We start from the raw sequence: 20,533 nt of genomic DNA, 5'->3' as shown, positions 1-20,533 counted from the left end.
TGGGTGCTGTCTTTCTCTGCTGTCTCCGGGCGTGTGGGCTGAGCCAAGGCTTTGTCTCCTTGAGGTGACATCACACTCTTTTTAGTCCCGGGGAGTAAAGTCTTCACGCCGTGTGCCGCCCCTGCTGCTGCCCGGGGGGACCGGGCATTGGGCTGAAGGTGGGAGGACAGGCTGCTTTTCCGGGGGCTACGTCCATCCTCAGGGAAGCAGGAGTAGACGCCTCTGCAGCTTTGCTTGCTTTGTTGCTCTTTAGGGCCGCGTCCGCGGCATATGGAGGTTCCCAGGCTAGGGGTGCAATTGGAGCTGTAGCCACCCGCCTACACCACAGCCACAGCAACCCCAGATCCGAGCCGCGTCTTCGACCCACACCACAGCTCACGGCAACGCCGGACCCTTAACCCACTGAGCGAGGCCAGGGATCGAACCTGTGTCCTCATGAATGCTAGTCGGGTTTGTTACCGCCGAGCCATGATGGAAACTCCCCCTCTGCTGCTTTGGAGCCAGGAAACAGGCTGAGTTTATTTGCCTTCTGGGTGGGTGGGTTCAGCGAGTCACACTGACTGAGGACTGCATCCGCGCTCTGAGGGTCTCTCAGGTTGGTCCAGAGGCCTGGGCCCTGGTCGGCGCCCTCAGGTCCAGTAACGGTCACTGCGCGTGGTCCCTGTGGGGACCCTTTGGGCCAGCGGAGTGCGGTCAGCAGGTGGCCTCCAGCTGCCTGTCCCCTAGACCCGCTGGAGCTCTATGGGCTGTGGGTGCCAACATGCGGCCTCCTGCCCCCCCCCCAATGCCCACTGCCGCCTCCTTCCTCAAGTGTGCACATGGGGGTCACGGCTGTGTGTCTGCACCCCAGACACCCCCAGCTCTGGGCTGCACTGCAAGGGGCCGGTGGCCTCAGGACGGGAGGGCGGCCCCGCCAGAGGCTCAGGGCAAGCACCTGCAGACCGGACGCTTCCCCCAGCCCATGTTCCCGCTGTTCCTGGAACGTGCTGGATCATGCCTGGCCCAGGCTCCCCGGGGCCCCATCTAGAACCTGCCCGTCCCGCCCTCCCACCCCACCTCCGCGCCGTGGCCGCCCCTTTAAGGCGACATCACAAGGCTGCGGAAGGCCGGGCGGCCTGGAACTCCGGGGTCTTGGGCGTTTCTGGAGCTCCCACGGGCACTGGGTTTGCAGCTCCATGGGGCCGCGGGCCCGCACGTGAGCACCGCGGGCACGGCCATGGCTGAGGGCAGCGAGCTGATGAAGAGGCTCATGAGCGAGAACGCGGACCTCAAGAAGCAGGTGCGCCTCCTGAAGGAGAACCAGATGCTGAAGCGGCTGCTCAGCGAGAGCTGCCAGGAGCCCTGTGGGCGCGGGAGCCGCGAGCTGCTCTTCCCCAAGGCGCCCGCCTACCCCGAGGCCTGCTCCCCCGGGAGCACAGGTGAGCCCCTGTGGCGCGTCCGGCGGCCTCCGTCCCTGCAGGGGCCCCCCACCCGGGACCCAGGTGCTCCCTCCGCCTGGCGCGTGTCCTCGGGCAGGGCCACTGAGTCTGTGCCTGGAAAAGGGGCCAGTGGGTGACCACTAGAGCTGGTGGGGCTCCGTCCGCGGCCCCCGGGTGCTGCCCCTGTCGCTTGAAACAGGACGTCCATGTGTGCCGAGGTCGGCCCGGCAGCCTGGCGGGGCTGGTGGCGCTGGGGGGCCTGGCAGGCTGCTTTCCTCTTCTCCTCGGAGCCACGGGCATGTTCATCCCTCGGCCCGGCCAGCGTGCCCACCGTGCTAGCCGCCGACCAAGACCAAGGCAAGGCACGGGGCTGAGCAGCGCCTGCGCGGGGACCCTGACTATCCCCGGTGGGGAGGGACGTCGGAGCCGTAGCCCAGCTTGTCATGCAGGAGCCTCTCCAGCGCCTCTGACTTTTCACAGGGAAAACAGGCTCTGATCACCTTCGGCAAGGGCAGGTGGTTCCGCTTTAAACATTTTAGAGAGAAAACTCTTTCCACATGTGGAGCGTGATTTAGGGTGTTGTTAAATCGCCTTGTTTCGGGGTGGCTGGGACGTGGCGGACAGGGGATGGAGCCTGCGACCTGGCGAGCTCCGTGTCCAGGAGCCGGGGATCGCTCACAGCACCTGGCAGGGTGCAGAGGCCGCACCCCAGCCGGGGTGGTGGTGGCGGCAGGACAGACGCGGTGCCTGAGCCCTGCGGACCTGCTCTCTCGGATGAGCCAAGGGCAGGGTGTGGAAAGGTTTCCCACCGTTGAAGCTGCTTCCAAGGTTGCTGCTGGCTCCCAGTGGGCTGCATGCGTGGCTCAGGGGCCTGCCCTGGGCGTTGGCGCCTCTGGGGTCGGCCCACGTGGAAGGCGGTGGCTGTCCCTCCTCTGCGCCCTGCACACGGGGCGTGCGTGTCCCCGGGGCGTGAGGGCCCCTCGCAGCATCTCCGCACCTTCAGGCTTGAGGGACCTTGACCAGCTGGGGGACGGCGGGGAGAGGAGAGGTGGCTGGAGGAACCTCAGGGCTCATGTCCTGAAGCTCCTACCAGTGGCCAAGGCACACAGTTGTCACCAGGCGCTTGAAAAGGAGGGACCGGCCTCACAGTGATGTGTCTGGTTATACACCCTGCGAGGGTCAGGGCCACCGTCTCAGCCTACGAGGGACATCTTGTGGGTGGCGGCTGCAGAAAGTGCTTGTCCTCGGGCCTGTTGCACTGTGAAAAGTGCCAACTGCCTCCTGCCACTTTGCCCCCCAAATTGAGTCGTGCCAGGGCCTCCCTTAGCCAACACACACAGCCAACGCGTGGTCACCTGTGGACAGGCTCTCTCTCCGCCCCTGCTCCCCCCTCCCTGGGCCGGAGGACTGGGCTCCGGGCTGTTGCCCAGGGTCAGAGTCAGGGCAGAGGCTCTGGGACCGTGGTCGGCACCGCACCCGTGGGCAAGCCCAGACCCTGCTGGGCACCACTCCCCAGGGGCCCAGCCCCTGGCCAGCCTGAGGCCACCAAGCCTTCCACAGAGAGGCCTTGTAGCCCAGCGTGGGCCCCGGCTGCTCTCAGGGCCACCTCCATGCCCGGGCCCAGTCTCCTGCAGCCTTGGCCTTGGGCTGGAGTTGGGAGAACCGGCAGGAGTGCTTGCAAGCAGCTGCGGTTGGAGACAGACGGCCGAGCACCCAGCATGGCTCACGGCCCCTCGGTCGCGTTGCGTTCAAAACAGGGTGTGCCTTAAAACCTGTTTTTCTCATTCAGCAGCGTTACTCAGGGCAAACTTAGGAATCCGCCAGGGCGGAGTGTGTGCTCCCGGCCCCCCTCCGAGGGCAGCCGCGTCAGAGTTTCTTGGGCTTCTCTGAACTTTCTGCGGCTGTGCACGTGTGTCCAGGGGTCCCTCTGGTTACCCAACGGGGTGGGGCTGTGTTGCGCTTCCGTTTCCCCACCGTCCGGCTGGCTGCCATGCCTTTGGGCCTCTTCTGGGGCGTCCCTGCTCCCTGTGGGGTTCCCTGCACCCCCTTCGGCCCACAGGGGTCTCCTTCCAGCTTTGCCACCTGCTGAATGGTCGCTGTCGGGGATCCCTGGGGTCTTGTGCGGCTGAAGCGCTGAGGCGGATGGGGGACCCTCTGCTGCACCCCACGCTTTCCCAGTGCGCGGCGTCACCGACAGCGCTGCTTCTCCGGGGGTTCGACGGACCGAGGGAGTGGTCCGCCGGCCGACCCGGCCCCATCTTCCCGGACCATCGTGGTCCCCGACCCCCTGGCGCCCCAGAGCCTTCCCTGTTCTCTTGTCCCTCTCGTCTGGGTGGACATCACACGACTGGAAAGAGTTTCGAGTGGTCTCCGTGCCGCCGGGCCTGAACGTGGGGTAGGATTGTCACTGCGTCGTTCCGTTTTAAATGCGTGGTATCCCCGAGGCTTTGAACTGGACCGCCGCTCAATGAACTGTCACCTTGTGTTTGAAGTTGCCGCTCTGCCTTCTCACCCTGAGATAAGTGGCCCAGCAAGAGCCCTCTAGGAGCTCCCCTTGGTGCAGTGGTGAAGGATGCAGCGTTGTCCCTGCATCAGGGGCTCAGGTCGCTGCTCTGGTGCAGGTTTGGTCACAGGCCATGGGCTCGGCCAAAAAAAGAGAAGCAAACTTCGGATTCAGGGTTATTTCCTTAGAGTATGTTTTCCTAAAAGCAGGATCACTGGCTCAGACGGGACGCTAATTTTTTCACGTTTCTTTTTCTTACATTTACCCAGAGCACGACTTGTCTACTGCATTTGTATTAAGTCGTATTAAGCTATTTTGGCTCGGTTTCTTCACGTCTCCTCAGCTGTTTCTCACAAATAAATCTTTCGCATTGCGTGCTTGTCCCTGGAGCACCCTCGGTGACTTGTGAGTAGAGATGGGGTTTCTTTGCCACTGTGTTTTCAGTTATCGGTGTTGCAATACTTTGGAAAGCTGTTGATTTGTAATTATTTATCCTATAGCCAGCTGTTTTCTTCTGCCAAGTTTTCCAGTTCGTTCTCTGTTCTAGGTCTGTAGTTGCTCTGTTTACAAACGATCATTTTAAAGGAGATTGGCAGCTCATATGCTTGTTGCTTCTGTCTTTGTCTTTGTTCCTCAGGCGTTCCCTGGTGGCTCAGTGAGTTAAGGATCTGGCATTGTCACTGCAGTGGCTTGGGTGGATCCTGTGGCACGGGTTTGATCCTGGCCCGGGCGGGTGGATCCTGTGGCACGGGTTTGATCCTGGCCCGGGCGGGTGGATCCTGTGGCACGGGTTTGATCCTGGCCTGGACGGCACTGTCTGTCCAGGATGGGGGCATATGCAGGCCGGATGCTGGGGAAGTCTCTTTCCAGTCCTTAGTTTTAAAGAACCAAACAATTGAAAAACGGCCCATTTGTTCAATATTTATGACCTCATTTTGGCACTGGTGGAAGTGCCCTCCGCTGCTCCCCACAGCTCATCCGTGGGGTCTTACGAGGGTGCAAGACGCCACAGGTCTGGGGCCTGAGCGGTGTCTGTTGTGGCGTCTGGATGGGGCTTTGCTCAGGATCCCTGGACTGTCTTCCTACATGAATCTGGGCTCCGGTTTCCTTTCTGTGGGTTGTATTTAAAGGGACTTCATATCAGAGTTGTGACAAATTTATAAGCTTCATACTCAGGCGTCCTAATTTGTGCAGTGTTCCAGCCTCATTAGCTGACGTAGGCATTATGAATTGTTTGGGAACTTGAAAGATCTTACCTGCTAACAACCCACGTCTACAGTCCTTTGGAGCAGAATTATTCTATGACTTCTGGGTTTTTCTTGTTTGTTCATTGGTCTATTTAGTTTTTCTACTTCTTATTGAGTCATTTAAAAATAATTTCCAATCTCTCCTTTTATTAACGTTTTCAATTAATATTCAATTGTAGGAATTCCTGTCGTGGCGCAGTGGAAACGAATCTAACTACGAACCACGAGGTTGTGGGTTCCATCCCTGGCCGCAGTCAGTGGGTTAAGGATCTGGCGTTGCTGTGACTGTGGTGTAGGCCACAGACACGGCTCGGATCTGATGTTGCTGTGGCTGTAGGCTGGCAGCTGTGGCTCTGATTGGACCCCTAGCCTGGGAACCTCCATATGCCGCAGGTGTGGTCCTAAAAAGCAAAAAACAAAACAAGTATTTCAAGTTTACCTCTGCTGTTATTTTTATGATTTTCGAACTTTTGCTTTCTTTAAGAGTTCATTCTCGGAGTTCCCACTGTGGCTCAGTGGTAACCAACCCAACTAGTGTCCATGAGGATGTGGGTCTGACCCCCCGGCCTCGCTCAGTGGGTTAAGGAGCAGGCATGGCCATGAGTTGTGGTGTAGGCCACAGACCTGGCTCAGATCTGGATTTGCTGTGTAGGCTGGTAGCTTCAGCTTGACCCCTGGCTCAGGGAACTTCCATATGCCGTGGTCTCAGCCCTAAAAAGGAAAAAAAAGGAAAAAGAAAAGAAAGGATTTCATAAATCACAAAAGAATTGATAAGTTAAAAATTTTATTTTAATAATTTATTAAATTATATTACAATTTAATTAAATTACATTAATTTTTTTTTTGTCTTTTTGCCCTTTCTAGGGCCACTCAAATGGCATATGGAGGTTCCTAGGCTAGGGGTCCAATCGGAGCTGTAGCCACCGGCCTACGCCAGAGCCACAGCAACGCGGGATCCGAGCCGCGTCTGCAACCTACACCACAGCTCACGGCAACGCCGGATCCTTAACCCACTGAGCAAGGCCAGGGACCGAACCCGCAACCTCATGGTTCCTAGTGGGATACTTTAACCACTGCGCCGCGACCGGAACTCCGAATTACATTAAAATTTTTTTAAATTCTGCCTGACAAGAGTTGCCATAAAAAGGTTAAAATATAAGCAAGGAACCCACTGGGAGAGGACAACACGTTTTAACGAGAAATTAATATGCAGGCTACCAAAGCAACTGATGCCTGTCCCTTCCAAAGGCTAGTCAACCGAGAAAATAAGCAAAGGACAGCGCCGCCCAGAAAGCACACCCCAGAGGCCAGCGTGGGAAAGGTGTTCAGCTTCACAGGGTTTAGGGGAAAGCCGTGCGTGTCCTCAGCTGGTCTGCCCACACCAAGCGTTGCTGAACGGCTGGTGGTCGTGGAGAAAGCCGAGACAGTCAACAGCCCGCGCCCGAGTCCGGGTGTAGACGCGGAGGGTACTTGCGCGGGGCAAGAAGGCGTCGGAGGGCTGCGGCTCACGGCTTGGCGTTTACAGGGCAACCTGGAGGCAGCCCCACGCGCAGTCGTGGGTGGTGGGTAGAAAGGTCTGTGTGTGTGTGTGTGTGTGTGTGTGTGTGTGTGTGTGTGCGCGCGCGCGCGCGCGCACACACGTGTGCCAGGCAGCGGTTGCGTGAACCAGCGAGCGACCAAAGGTCTCACTCGCCGTGGAGAAATCTCGAAACGCGATCACGCTGCAGCAAAAAGATCTGTTTCCGAGTCAGGCGGAGGTCGGATGAGGCCGCAGCAGAGCTTGGGCGGCGCGCGAAGGCCGCCGCGGGCTGCGGGGCGTGTGCGGGCGCCGGCGGGGGGCGGCTGCCTGGGGCTGCGCCGCCCGCGGCCGCCTTGCCCGCCTCCGTCGTCGCGGCGCGAGCAGGAGGCCCCCCAGCTCCCGGGTGTTGGAGGCGCGTCAGCCTGACCCCTTTCCTCCCTGTCGCAGGGCCGGACTTCGGACGGTTCCCCGGCGTCCCGGATGCGCCCTCGCAGCTGCAGGCGTCCTCCCTGGAGGACCTGCTGTGCTCGCACGGCCCGCTCTCCGGCGAGGACGACGCCTCCCCGGGCTGCGCCGCCGCCGCCGCCCAGGCGCCCTTCAAGGCCTTCCTCAGCGCCCCCGAGCTGCGCGCGCCCCGCGCCTCCGACGGGAAGCCGTCCCCACTGCTGAGCCCCCTGCACGACCCGCTGGCGGACAAGACCCTGCTGGAGCCCAGGGAGGTGGGCCGGCCCAAGAAGGTGTGCTTCTCGGAGTGCAGCCTGCCCTCGGGGGACAGGACCCGGAGGAGCTACTACCTGAACGGTAAGGGGGCGCCTGCTGCGGGCGCTGGGAGGGTGGTCCCGCCGCGCCGCCTCCGCCCTCCGCCCGGCAGGAGGAGCCGGGGCCTGCGGGGCTGGGGCCGGGGCGGCGTCTGCCCAAGTCTTGGGGCCATTTAAAAACAAACGAGTTCCGGGCGTTCCCATCGTGGCGCAGTGGTTAACGAATCCCACTAGGAACCAGGAGGGTGCGGGTTCCATCCCTGGCCTTGTGCCGTGGGTTAAGGATCCAGCGTTGCTGTGGCTGTGGTGTAGTGTAGGCTGGAGGCTGCAGCTCCGATTGGACCCCTAGCCTGGGAACCTACACATGCCGCGGGAGCGGCCCTAGAAAAGGCAAAAAAAAAAAGAGTTCTTTGTATATTCTGGATAGAAGCCCTTTGGGGGTATGTTTTGCAAACATAGTCTCCCGATCTGGCTTTTCCATTTTCACAACGTGTCTTTTGAAGAGCAAAGCTATTTAATTTGACGACGTCCCGTTTATTAATTTTTTTCTTTTCTGTAAGTTCAGGCTCTTTTGTATCCTCCTTAAGAAATCTTGACAAACTGAAGTCACAAAGATTCTCTCCTACGTTCGTCTGGAAGTCGAGTAGTTTTTGGTTTTACATTTGGTTTCTGATCAAATTCAAGTTAATTTTCGTGCATGGTATGAGGTTGGCCTTAGGTAGGCATTTGTTCCAGCCCCAGTGTTTTAAAAGATTATCCTTTTCCCACTGAGTGACCCTGTCGTGTTTGTCAAGAATCAGGTGTATTTCTCAGACACATACGCTTTCTCATTTATCTGTGTGTATTGATTGCAGTCACACTGTCTCAGTGGCTGTAGCTCTCTAATAAGCCTGTAAATCAGACAGTGTTAAGTTCGTCAACTTCGTTCCTTTTTCAAAGTTGTTCTGGCTGTTCTAGGTCCTTTGCATTTCTGTATGAATTTTAGAATCGGTTTGTCCGTTTCCACTAGAAAAGCTGGCTGGGATTTTGACTGGAACGGTCCTGGGCCTCCAGGCCCCTTAGATCAATTTTCAGGGAAATGGCGTCTTAACAACTCCGAGTCTGTGGACCTGTGAACACTGTGCTGGCACAGCCTGTTTCGTTGCACGTTCCTTTTCGGTGCTTCACATATTTTGCATTTTTCAGAAATGGAAGGTTTGTGGCAACGCTGCATTGAGCAGGTCTTTTGGCACCATTTTCCCAAAGGCATTTGCTCACTTAGTGTCTGTGTGTCACATTTTGCTAATTCTTGAAATAGTTCATAATTTCCCATTATTTTTACTTTTGTTTTTTTTTCTCTTTTATGACCATACCCGTGGCATATGGAAGTTCCTGGGCCAGGTATTGAATCCGAGCCAAAGCTATGCCTACACCCCAGCTGCAGCAATGCCAGATCCTTTAAGCTCCGGTGCTGGGCCAGGGATGGACCCCACGCCTCTGCAGCTGCGGTCTTAACCCACTGCTCCGCAGTCGGAGCGCCGGTACCTTCCCACGACGATGATCTTTGTTGTGGGGTCTGGGACCGGTGTTCTTTGATGTTACCATTGCAATCGTTGGGGACACCGTGGGCCCCCCCATGCAAGACAAGACGGCAGACTTAGTGCTTAAATATGTGTGTTCTCCACCGGCCAGCCCGTCCCCACCTCGCTCCCTTTCTCAGGCCTCCCTGTTCCCAGAGACACAGTGGTGTTAGGCCAGCTAAGGGCCCTACAGCTAAGGGCCTCTAAGTGTTCAAGTGAAAGGAAGGGTCCCATGGCTCTCACTTAAAATCAAAAGCTAGAAGGGACTCAGCTGAGTGAGGAAGGAGCGTTGAAAGCCGAGGCGGCCAAAAGCTAGGCTTCTTGCACCAAACAGTTCGCCAAGAGGTGAATGCAAAGGAAGGTTCTAGAAGGAAATTAAAAGGGCTCCAGTGAACACACGAATGATAAAAAAGCCTTATCTCTGGAGTTCCCATTGTGGCTCAGCGGTAAAGAACCTGGCTAGTATCCATGAGGATGTGAGTTCAGTCCCTGGGTTAAGGATCTGGTGTTGCCGGGAGCTGAGGTCGCAGGTTGCAGATGAGGCTCGGATCCTGCATTGCTGTGGCTGTGGTATAGGCCGGCAGCTGCAGTTCTGATGAGACCCCTAGCCTGGGAACTTGCACATGCCGAAAGTGTGGCCCTAAAAAAAAATCCAAAAAACCCTACCAAAAACCAGCCTTATTGCTGACATAGAGACAGTTTGAGTGGTCTGGACGGAAGATCAGACCAGCCGCAACACTCCCTGAAGCCAAAGCCTCATCCACAGCAAGCCCCTGACTCTCTCCAAGCCCGTGAAGGCTGAGAGAGGTGAGCAAGCTTCAGCAGGTACGCGTGAAGCTGGCAGAGGTGGGTTCATGAGGTTAAGGAAAGGAGTTCTCTTCGTAACGTAAAAGTGCTGCTGCAGCAGCAGGTGCTGATGCGGAAGCTGCAGCAAGTCAGCCCGGAGGTCTGGCTAAGATCCTTCATGAAGCCGACCACACTGCACAGCACATTTGCAGTGCAGACAGAACAGCCTCATGCTGGAAGAAGATGCCAAGTAGGACTTTAGAGAGGAGACGTCAATGCCTGGGTCCAAAGCTTCAAAGGACAGGCTGGCTCCCTTCTAATGCCCCCGGTGGCTTAAGCTGAAACCACTGCTCGTTGACCATCTGAAAAAATCCTAGGGCCCTTAGGATTGTGCCAGAGCTCCGCTGCCTGTGCCCTATACATGGGACAGCAAAGCCTGAATGACAGCAATCTGGTTGCAGCATGGTTGGCCGAATGTTTTAAGCACACTGTTGAGAGCTAGAGAAAAATGAGATTCCCTTGAAAATACTATGGCTCATTGGCAATGCCCCTGGTCACCCAAGAGCCCTCGTGGAGACAGACCGTGAGATGAATGTAGTTTCATGCCTGCTGACACAACATCCATCCTGCAGCCCACGGAGCAAAGAGTAATTTTGACTTTCAAGTCTTATTGTTGAGGAAACTCGTTTCTCAAGGCTATGGCCCCATAGACAACAGGGCCGCTGCTGGATCTGGGCAAAGTCACCTGAGAACTCTTCCGGAAAGGATTCCCCCATCTGGATGCCATTAAGAACGTTTCTGATTCCTGGGAAGAGGTGGAAATACCGGCATTAACAGGAGTTCGGAAGAACCTTCGTGGATGGCTTTGAGGGGTTCGGGTCTTCTGTGGAGGAAGTAACTGCGGATGTGGTGGAAACATCCAGAGAACCAGAATCAGCAGTGGAGCCTGCGATGTGACTGAATTGCTGCATCTCCTGGTAAAACCTTAACAGGTGAGAAGTTGCTGCTTATGGATGAACAAAAGAAAGTGGTTTCTTGAGGTGGAATCTACTCGTGGTGAAGATGCTGTGAGGATTGCTGAAATGACAGAGGATTTAGAACATTCCATGAACTCAGTCGAGAAAGCAGCGTAGGGTTTGAGAGGATTAACTTTGATTTTTCTTTTTTTTGGCTGCCCGCGGCAGATGGAGTTCCCAGGCTAGGTAGGGATCAGATCCAAGCTGCAGCCTCGACCTAAGATGCAGCCGTAGCAATGCTGGATCTTTAACCCACTGTCAGGCCGGGGATTGAACCCGCATCCCAGCGCTCCCGAGACACCGCCGATGCCCTTGTGCTACAGTAAGCGCTCCGGGTTAACTTTAACTTTGAAGGAAGTTTTAGCGTGGGTGCAATGCCAGCAAACGGCATCGCATGCTGCAGAGAAATCACTCCTGAAAGGAAGACTCAATCGGCGTGACAAATGTGACCGTCGCGTCTTCCAGAAATCGCCACCACCGCCTCTGTCGGCAGCTGCGACACTGAGGCAAGACCTGCCCCCACGGAAAGGTCATGACTCAACTCAGTGAAGGCTCAGATGATGCTCAGCATTTTGTTTTAGCAGTGAAGTATTTTATTTACGTATTTGTTTATTTATTTTTTTGTCTTTTTGCCTTTTCTAGGGCCGTTCCCGCGGCATATGGAGGTTCCCAGGCCAGGGGTCGAATCGGAGCTGCAGCCACCGGCCTCCACCACAGCCACAGCAATGCAGGATCTGAGCTGTGTCTGCAACCTACACCACAGCTCACGGCAACGCCGGATCCTTCACCCACTGAGCAAGGCCAGGGATCGAACCCACAACCCCATGGTTCCCAGTCGGATTCATTAACCACTGCGTCACGACAGGAACTCCAGCAATAAAGTAGTTTAAAATTAAGGATTGTACATTTGTTTTTTTAGACATAATGTTATTGCACACAGTAGACTAAAATATAGTGTAAACCTAACTTTAAAAAAATTTTATAGGAGTATGTTTGACTTACAAAGTTGCAGTGTAACCCTAATTTTACATGCACTGAGAAAGCAAAAAAATCGTGTGACTTGCTTTATTGCAATATCTACTTTATGTGGTGTCTGGAACTAAAGCAGCAATATCTCCAAAGTATTCCTCTGTGTCTCTCCATTTATTTAGTCTTTTAAAAAAAGAACACTGTTGGGAGTTCCCGTTGTGGTGAAGGGGAACTAATCCCACTAGTATCCATGAGAATGCGGGTTCGGTCCCTGGCCTTGCTCAGTGGGTTGGGGGATCCGGTGTTGCCGTGAGCTGTGGTGTAGGTTGCAGACATGGCTCGGATCCAGCTTTGCTGTGGCTGTGCTGTAGGGTGGCAGCTACAGCTCTGTTTTGACCTGGGAACTTCCATCTGCCTAAAAAGCAAAACAACAACAACAACAAAAACCAAAAAAAGGACATTGTCTCTCAGCAACGTTTTATAGTTTTCTGTGTACATATTTTGCACATTTTTGTTGAATTTACCCCTTAGTATTTTGTTTTTTTGATGTTAAATAAATAATATTGTTTTTTGTCAAGTCGAATTGATTGTTTCTAGTATATTGGCATGATTGATTTTTGTATATTGACCCCATGATTGTTATTTTGTCGACTTGACTGGGCCATTAGGTGCCCAGATATTTGGTCAAATGCTAATCTGAGTATTTCGGGGAGGATGTTTTTGGGTGCATTTAATATTTAATTCAATTAGACTGAGTAAAACAGATTGGCCTCCTTAATGTGGGTGGGCCTCATCCAATCAGTTGAAGGACAAAAACATTGACTGAATAGGACAAAAACGTTGACTCTCCAAGTAAGAGAGAATTCCTCCTGCCTGACTTCCTTTGGATTGCAATTGAAATCTTAGCTCTTCTCAGGTCTCGAGCCTCCAGTCCTTTAGACTGGAAACACACCATTGGTTCTCTTGGTTCTCAGACCTTGAACTCAGACTAGGATGAAATCATGAGCTCTTTTGAGCCTCCAGCTTGCTGACTCACACACACACAGAATTCTGTTTCTGTTTCTCCAAAGAACCCTGACAAATTCAGTCTGTATCCTGCAGCCTAACTGAACTCACATATTTGTTCTAGTAGCTTTTTTTTTGTAGATTCCTTAAGACAGATGATCATGTCATTTGTGAATATAGACAAAGTTATTTTTTCATTTCTCATCTGTTTGCCTTTAATTTCTTTTTCTTGTATTATTGCATTGGCTAGAACAGTGTTGAATAGAAATGGCACCAGTGGGCATTCTTGTCTTTTTCTGATGTGGGGGAAAGCATTCAGTCTGTCAGCATTAAGTAGGATGATAGCTGCGTTTTGTAGATGCCCTTCCTCAGGTCGCGGAAATGCCCTTTAATTCTTTGTTTGCTCAGAGTTACCATGAATGGATTTTGGAGTTTGTTGAGTGCTTTGTCTGTAACTATTGAGATGAGCATTTGGTTTTCTTTCGAAGTCCATGAATACAGTGGCTAATATTGACTGATGTTTGAGTTATAAGCCAACCTTGCATTCCTAAGAGAAACCTCACTTGGTCATGACGTATCATATTTTTTTGTATTGTTGGATTCAATTTACTAAATTTTTGTTAGGAATTTTTGCAGTCTGTGAGGGATATTGGCCTATAGTTTTCTCATAGTGGCAGTTTTGGATTTTGGTATTGGGTTGCTATTAGCCTCAGTGAATGAGGTAGAAATTGTTCCATCTTTAATTACCTAGAGGAGTTTGCATAGAGTTGGCTTTATGTATTCCTTAGGTTTTGGTAAAATTCACCACTGAAAGCATCTGAACCTTGAATTTTCTTTGTAGGAACATTCTCCCCCTACCCCCCCAGATTCAATTTGCTTAGTTGTGATTAGGCTACTCACATTTTCTGTTTCTTCTTGAGCAAGCTTTGGTAGTTCACTCACAAAAGTGAGCTTGTGTGTCTCTTTGGGTACATCCCAGTTGTTAAATTTATTGGCATATGATTGTTCTTAATGTTCAATTATTATCCTTTTAATGTCTGTAAAACTTGTGGTGAGCCATCTCTCATTTCTGATAGTGGTAGTTGTCATCTTTCTTTTATTTTCTGTAAGAAGTCCTAGAAGTTTACCCATCTTTTTATTTTTTTGGCTGTACCTGCGGCATGCAGAAGTTCCTGGGCCAGGGATCGACCCCATGCCACAGCAGCCACTGGAGCCACTGCCGTGACAATGTCAGGTACTTAACCTGCTGAGCCACTTGGGAACTCACTCATCAATCTTATTGAGTATTTTCTTTGAGGAATCGGTTTCTGGCTGAATCTTGGAAGGCCCCGGGCAGACTAGAAATGATTTCTAGGTCATCTTAGGTGTAGCTCATTTATTTCACCTAATGTATACTTTAGAGGTGGGGGGGGGCAGGGAGACAGCCTGACTCCTGATGAGATCAATGTATTGATATGGGGGTGGGGTGGGGGGGAGTTTGCACCCTGCTCCTCCATGCCCCCCATTTTTCCTAACATGCTTCTGTGTAGTGTGTCTGGGTCCCAGCTTTACTTCCTGGGTACCTTCTGCAGCCCTGGCGAGTGATGAGGGAAGAGGACCCGGGAAACTAGGAAACATGGTTGAAAGACATCAAGGAAGACCCGAGTAAATGCGAAACCAGCCCGTGGTCGTGGAGGAAAAGCCTTAATACATCAAGACGGCCAACCCCCGCAAGATGGTCTACGCATTTCAGTGGCACCCCATCCAGATCCCATGTGGCTTCTTTGCAGATGCTGACAGGCCGATCCTAAAACACGTATGGACGCGCTTGGCAGGACGAGCTTGAAAAAGGACGGCGGAGTCGGAGGACTCACACACAATCTCCGAATTTACTACAGAGCCGCACTGATCAACGCCGTGGTGGTGAGGCACAGGTCGATGAAGCAGAGCTGAGAATCCAGACCCAAACCCATGCACTCAGGTTTGATGTCTGCCAAGGGTGCCGAGCCAGTTCAACGGAGAGTCAGTCTTTGCAACAAGCGGTGCTGAGAAAGTGGGCTCCACATGCAAAAGAATGAAGTTGCACTTCATATCACATGTGAAAATTAATTCAAATGGATCAAAGACTTAAAAGACCCCAAAGAGCCAAAACAATAAAACTCTTAGAGGAAAACACATATGTATTTTATGACCTTGGATTTGACGATAGATTCTTAGCTGTGACACCAAAGGCATGAGCAACAAAAGAAAAAGAAGATAGATGGGACTTTCTCAAAAGTAAACACCTTGGTGTTTCAAAGGAATATTTCAGGAAAGGGAAAAGCCGGGAGTTCCTGTTGTGGCTCAGTGGAAGCATGTCTGACTAGAGTCCACGAGGATGCACGTTCAATCCCTGGCCTCGCTCAGTGGGTCACAGATCCAAGCGATGCCGTGAGCTGTGGTGTAGGTCGCAGACGCGGCTCGGATCCCGCGTTGCTGTGCCTCTGGTGCAGGCCGGTGGCTACAGCTTTGATTCACCCCCTAGCCTGGGAACCTCCATGGGCCGCTGGGGTGGCCCTAAAAAGAAAAAAAGAAAAAAAGTGAAAAACCAACCCAGGAAATGAGAGAAAATGTGTGTAAATCGTGTATCTGATAAGGGAATAGTATCCAGAATATGTAAGAACTCTTATTATTCAACAGGAAAAAGACAATCAGGATTTCCCGTTGTGGCTCAGTGGTAACGAACCCGACCAGTCTCCATGAGGATGGGGGTTCGATCCTTGGCCCTCCTCAGTGGGTTAAGGATCTGGCATTGCTGTGAGCTGCGGTGTAGGTCACAGATGTGTCTTGGATCTAGCTCTGCTGTGGCTGTGGTGTGGACCAGCAGCTACAGCTCTGATTCGACCCCTAGCCCGGGAACTTCCACAGGCCGCGGGTGCGGCCCCCCAAAAAGACAATCAGCTTAAACATGGCCGAAGACCTCAGACCTATCCCCAGAGAAGACACGCAAGTGGCCGAGGAGCACATGAAAAGAAGCTCGATGTGTCATTCGCAAAACGCCGGCGAGAACCCCAGTGAGCTACCACTTCCTCCCCACGAGGGTGGCTTAGGGACAGTGCTGCAGAGGATGTGGGGGATGGGAACCTGCACACATGGCTCCGTGGAGAAGCGCTGGGCCGAGCCTGAGAACTGCAGCAAGGAGTCTCCCGGGTCCCAGCAATTCCCTTCCCGGTGTACGGCCGAAAGGATTCAAACCTCTGTCCACACAGAGGTTTTTCGGTGTGAGTGTTCACAGCAGCCCCAAAGTGGAAACAGCACAAACGCCTGTTGTCGGAGGAGGGATGAGCAAGATGAGGGAGCGTGTTAGTCACTCAGAAACAGGAACGACCTTCCGACTCGTGCGCGAGACGTGCAGCTGAGCGAGGGGGGCCGGTCCGGGGACCGCGCTGTGAGTCCACGGACGCGAAAGGCCCAGAAGGGGTGAATCTGGAGGGACGCAGGTAGATTTGTGGATACGGGGTAGAGAATTGCGAGTGGCTGCTGGTGTGTCCAGGGCTTTTTCCTGGGGGTAAAAACATTTTGGAGTTGGAGTGTGGTGATGGTTGTACAACTCGATGAATATGCTAAATCCCACGGAATTTCGTACTTGAGAAAAGTGAATTTTATGATTTACTTACTTAATTTTTGTCTGGTTAGGGCCATGGGTGTGGCATACGGCCACTCCCCGGCTAGGCATTTGAATCAGAGCGGTAGCTGCCGGCCTGCGCCACAGTCGCAGCAACGCCGGGTCCCCCACCCACTGAACGAGGCCAGGGATCAGACCGAATCCTCGTGGACCTCAGTCGGGTTCTTAACCCACTGAGCCGCAATGGGAACTCCAAAAGCAGTGAATCGTATAATGTGAATTATATCTCAATTAAAAGTGAAAAAACAATAAAACAATAAAAGTGAGTGGGAAGCAGTGCCTGCAGCCTGGGTCCCTTTGTCTGCAGGTGGGGTCGGAGGCCCCTCGAAGGGTCACTGGGGGCACGAATCAAGTCGTGGAAGGACAGATGCTCCAGGAGGGGGAGGACGCAGCCCGGCCGGTTGCTGGCGGCCTTGATGGCCCCTCTGAGCCCCTGTCACCGGGTTACCTGCGACTGCAGAGCCTATCCTGATGCTCCCGCCGCAGTCGCCAGATCACTTTCTCGACACCCTCTGTGGCTCCCTGTTTCCGCAGGGTCACGCCAGCATTTTTCCTTGGCTCTCGGACACCTGGCCCTCTGCCTCCCTAACTCTGTGACCTTGTGACCCTGGGGCCCCTCACCCCCCCAGGCCCCACCCCTGCCTGCAGAGCTCATCTCCCTTGAGACCCGGACTGGCCTCAATTCGGCCTGATTCCTGGATGCCCCCCGCTCGGCACCTGCACAGTGTGGCTGAGTGAGCAGAAGGACAGATGTCTCCAGCAGCCCCTCGGTCAGCAGCCTGTCTGCAAAGGAGGGGGCTGCCAACACCTGGATTGGCACCACGTTCCAGGATCTGGGGACGCGTGGTTATGTGGACAAAGTCACAGCATGGGGCTGAGGGAGGGCAAACTGCTGCCTGCGGTCAGAGCAGGGTGGGTCCAGGAGCCCAGCGCTCAGCCCTCACAGAGTCCCCAGGGGCAGCCCAGCGACCCCCAGGCCACTGAGCCCTGCCAGCAGAGGTGGGAAGTCAGACTGACCTCTCTGTGTGGTGGGGGGTCCTGAGTGTCAGGCTGGGCCTTCGGGGGCCATGACTGTTGGGAGTAACAGGACCGGGGTGCCAGCTCGCCCCTGCATGGCACCCAGCCCGTCTGTGCACTGCTGGCCACCGGACAGACCAGCAGGGCTGCACGCAGCCAAGCCCCTCGGCAGGGTGGAAAGTTCCAGGGGTGTCTGGTGGTAACCGTTGGCGGTAACCGTGTGGTTCTCAGAGGGCGTCTCCTTCCAACCCAGAGATCCTCTCGCAGCGCAGCAGAGTCTTGCTGTTGCATAAACATCAGGCCCGCCTTCAATGCCAAGAGGTTGCCAGGACAGTCCCACCGTCTCTCGCAGCTACGCAGACGGGACCCACACGTGTTACATACGTGTGCCTGAATTAATCATACCCCACCCTCAGGTGGGGGACACGCGTAGCCCATCCCAAGGTCACCTGGTCACAGGGCTCGGGTCTCTGTGGGGTGGTCACCCCTGAGCATGTGCTGGGCAGACTCGCTGGTGATGGGGGGACAAGAAAAACAATCCTGGGCTATGAAACCAACTTTTAAAATATTGACGGTCCATCTCAGAGGGCGGGAGAAAGGCCTTGGGACCCGGGTTGCTCAGGGACCATGCCGACAACGGGAGGAGAGGAAAGCTCGCTTTCCACTCTGGCAATGCAACACTCAAGAGTTTCCCTTGAAATCTGCGTTTGCCTCACAGCGGGGCCCTTGACTGCAGGGAGGAGGGTGCCCCTCAGGTCACAGCCAGGGGCCCTGCAGGAAGGCCCTGCAAGGGCCCCTGAGGCTTCACCCCCACACCCACAGTGGCCACACCTGGGTGGACCCTAGAGCACAGGGAGGAGGCGTCCCCGTGGCCCGTCTCACGCCCCACCTCCCCTGCAGAGATCCAGAGCTTCACCGGCACAGAGAAGGACGGGCGCATTGTGGGCGAGATCGCCTTCCAGCTGGACCGGCGCATCCTGGCCTACGTCTTCCCAGGGGTGACCCGGCTCTATGGCTTCACTGTGTCCAACATCCCTGAGAAGATCAAGCAGGTGCGCCTTCCTGCCTGGGGCCCCCTCCCTGCCCCCCCCACCCTGGCGGGGGGGGGGCGTCCCTGCATGCCCTAGGACTCCCCTCCCCACCCAGGGGCCCATCCTTGCTCTGGGGTGCCCTCGCAGCCCTGTCACCCACGGCGCTCACACAGCTGCCGGCCGCGGCAAGGCCGAGTGGTGTCCGAGGCACGCGTGCCAGGGAGTGTGATGAGCTGGCCCCGTGAGGTCCTTTGTAAGCGCCCTGTGCTTTGTGGCCTGGGACAGTCTCAGGAAGGAGGGGCCCTTTGAGGCTCAGGCCTGGCTGGCAAGACGCCTCCTGTGGGTCTCCCTGCCCTTGCCCCCAGCACGGCTGGAGGGACACTGGGGGCGGGGGCGGGTTCCGGGCCTCAGTTTCCCCACGCACAGGGCCTCACCTGTCCGCCCTGGCCCTGGCTCGGCCTCGCCTCCCGCCTCCCTGCGGCCTCGCCCACCCCCCGTGCCGGTGCCCGCAGACGTCCATCAAGTCCCTGGACGGCTCCGTGGACGAGAAGAAGCTGCGGGAGCTGACGCACCGCTACCTGACGCTGACGGCGCGCCTGGAGCGGCTGGGCTACAGCCGCGACGTGCATCCGGTGTTCAGCGAGTTCCTCATCAACACCTATGGCATCCTGAAGCAGCGGCCCGACCTGCGCGCCAACCCGCTGCACGGCAGCCCGGCCGCCCTGCGCAAGCTTGTCATCGACGTCGTGCCCCCCAAGTTCCTGGGCGACTCGCTGCTGCTGCTCAACTGCCTGTGCGAGCTTTCCAAGGAGGACGGCCGCCCGCTCTTCGCCTGGTGACCCCGCCGCCCCGCGCCTCCTGCAATAAACGCGTGTTGCAACCCGGCGCCGCGCTCCTCGTCCGCTCCGCGGGAGGGCGCGCCGAGGGCGCCAGGGTCCGGCCGCGACCCCGCGCTGTCCCGCCCGCCCGACCGCCCGGCCGCGGGCGCACCTGCCGCCGCCCCGCCGCCCACACCTGCGCGGCGAGTGGCCCTGCATTAAAGTCGTCTGTTTGCTGTCGCTCCTCTCCCGCTGCTCTTTGAGGGCGGAGGCGCTGCCCCCGGCCCGGCCCCTTCCCCCGGGGAGGGGGCGGGGTCTGAAAGGGCCAGCGGGTCCCGCCCAGTGGGGGTCTCCCGAGGGTAGCGCCTGAGCCAGGGGTTCAAGGCAGACACGGGCTCCTGGCTGCCAGGTCAGGGATTTCAAGACCCAGGCAGCAGAGCTTCAGGCCGGCAGCTGGGTGGGTGCGCGGGGCCGTGAGGTGGGCCCAGGGCAGCCGGTTTATGTGCTGTCTCCTGCCGGGTTCTGGAACGGGAAGCCAGGCCTCTCTGGTTGGAAGATGGGAACAGAATCCAGCCCGCGGCCTTGGCGAGGTCTCTTTTCCCTGTACGTGGTGGCGCCCTCTAGGGGCCCTGCTCAGCAGCTCTTTATGGCACCTGCCTCCAGGAACTGATCCCAGCATCGCACTGGGTCCCATCCGGGCCTCTTAGGCCCCCAGCCGTGGCCAAGCCCTGGCTCAGAGGGGTCTCCGTGGGGAAAACGGCACCGCTCCTGCCAGGCCGCGTCTCTCCTGAGGCCTAGAAAGCACCCCCGGCCCCACCTCACCCCAACCCCAGCCCTGCAGTCAGGATGCCTTCCTGGGTTGGCCTTGGCAGGGAGGGCCTCTGGTTCCCTCTCCGCTATGGCGTGAGGATGGAGGCGGGAGGGGACCCGTCCCTTGCTCCTCATGGCCTGGTGCGTCTTTCGGTCAGCTTGGGTGCTGCAACCAGTACCACAGACAGGCCACTTAAACAGTGGAAATGTATCATCTCACGGTTCTGGAGGCTGAAGTCTGGGACCCAGGTGTGCTGGGGCTGCCTCCTCTTGGGGCCTCTTCCCTTGGCGTGTAGACGGCGGCGGTCTTCTCCCTGTGTCGTCGTCGAGCGGTCATCACAGTCAGAAGGATGCAACGATCAGGGCCCAGCCCAGTGACCTCGTTTTAACCTAATTACTGCTGCAAACACCCTGTCTCCAAACACAGTCACACT

General features: G+C 55.7%; 1 protein-coding gene across 2 annotated transcripts; it reads left to right on the top strand.

Annotated features, from left to right (window-relative positions):
• The first annotated feature begins 1,094 nt into the window (after window positions 1-1,094).
• Window positions 1,095-19,409, top strand: SPATC1L (spermatogenesis and centriole associated 1 like). Of its 2 annotated transcripts, none has more exons than XM_047798456.1 (4): window positions 1,095-1,418; window positions 7,135-7,488; window positions 18,341-18,492; window positions 18,984-19,409. In XM_047798456.1, exons 1-4 carry the CDS (start codon window positions 1,217-1,219, stop codon window positions 19,308-19,310), a joined length of 1,035 nt encoding a protein of 344 aa, XP_047654412.1. In that variant the 5' UTR covers window positions 1,095-1,216; the 3' UTR covers window positions 19,311-19,409. The 2 variants fall into 2 exon arrangements, with proteins under 2 accessions (XP_047654412.1, XP_047654420.1); XM_047798464.1 differs by having other exon boundaries at window positions 18,898-19,100.
• The last annotated feature ends 1,124 nt before the right edge of the window (window positions 19,410-20,533 follow it).

Source organism: Phacochoerus africanus, chromosome 1, assembly GCF_016906955.1.
Source record: "Phacochoerus africanus isolate WHEZ1 chromosome 1, ROS_Pafr_v1, whole genome shotgun sequence".
NCBI lineage: Eukaryota > Metazoa > Chordata > Mammalia > Artiodactyla > Suidae > Phacochoerus > Phacochoerus africanus.
The sequence above is the reverse complement of the archived record's forward strand: the minus strand, read 5'-3'. Positions and strand labels throughout refer to the sequence as shown.

Bases quoted from the DNA above. Each gene is read 5' to 3' on its own strand.
- SPATC1L (XM_047798456.1), top strand. From the start codon at position 1,217: ATGGCTGAGGGCAGCGAGCTGATGAAGAGGCTCATGAGCGAGAACGCG. The intron at 1,419-7,134 runs GTGAGCCCCTGT...TCCCTGTCGCAG, and splicing joins CTGCTCCCCCGGGAGCACAG to GGCCGGACTTCGGACGGTTC. The intron at 7,489-18,340 runs GTAAGGGGGCGC...CCTCCCCTGCAG, and splicing joins GAGGAGCTACTACCTGAACG to AGATCCAGAGCTTCACCGGC.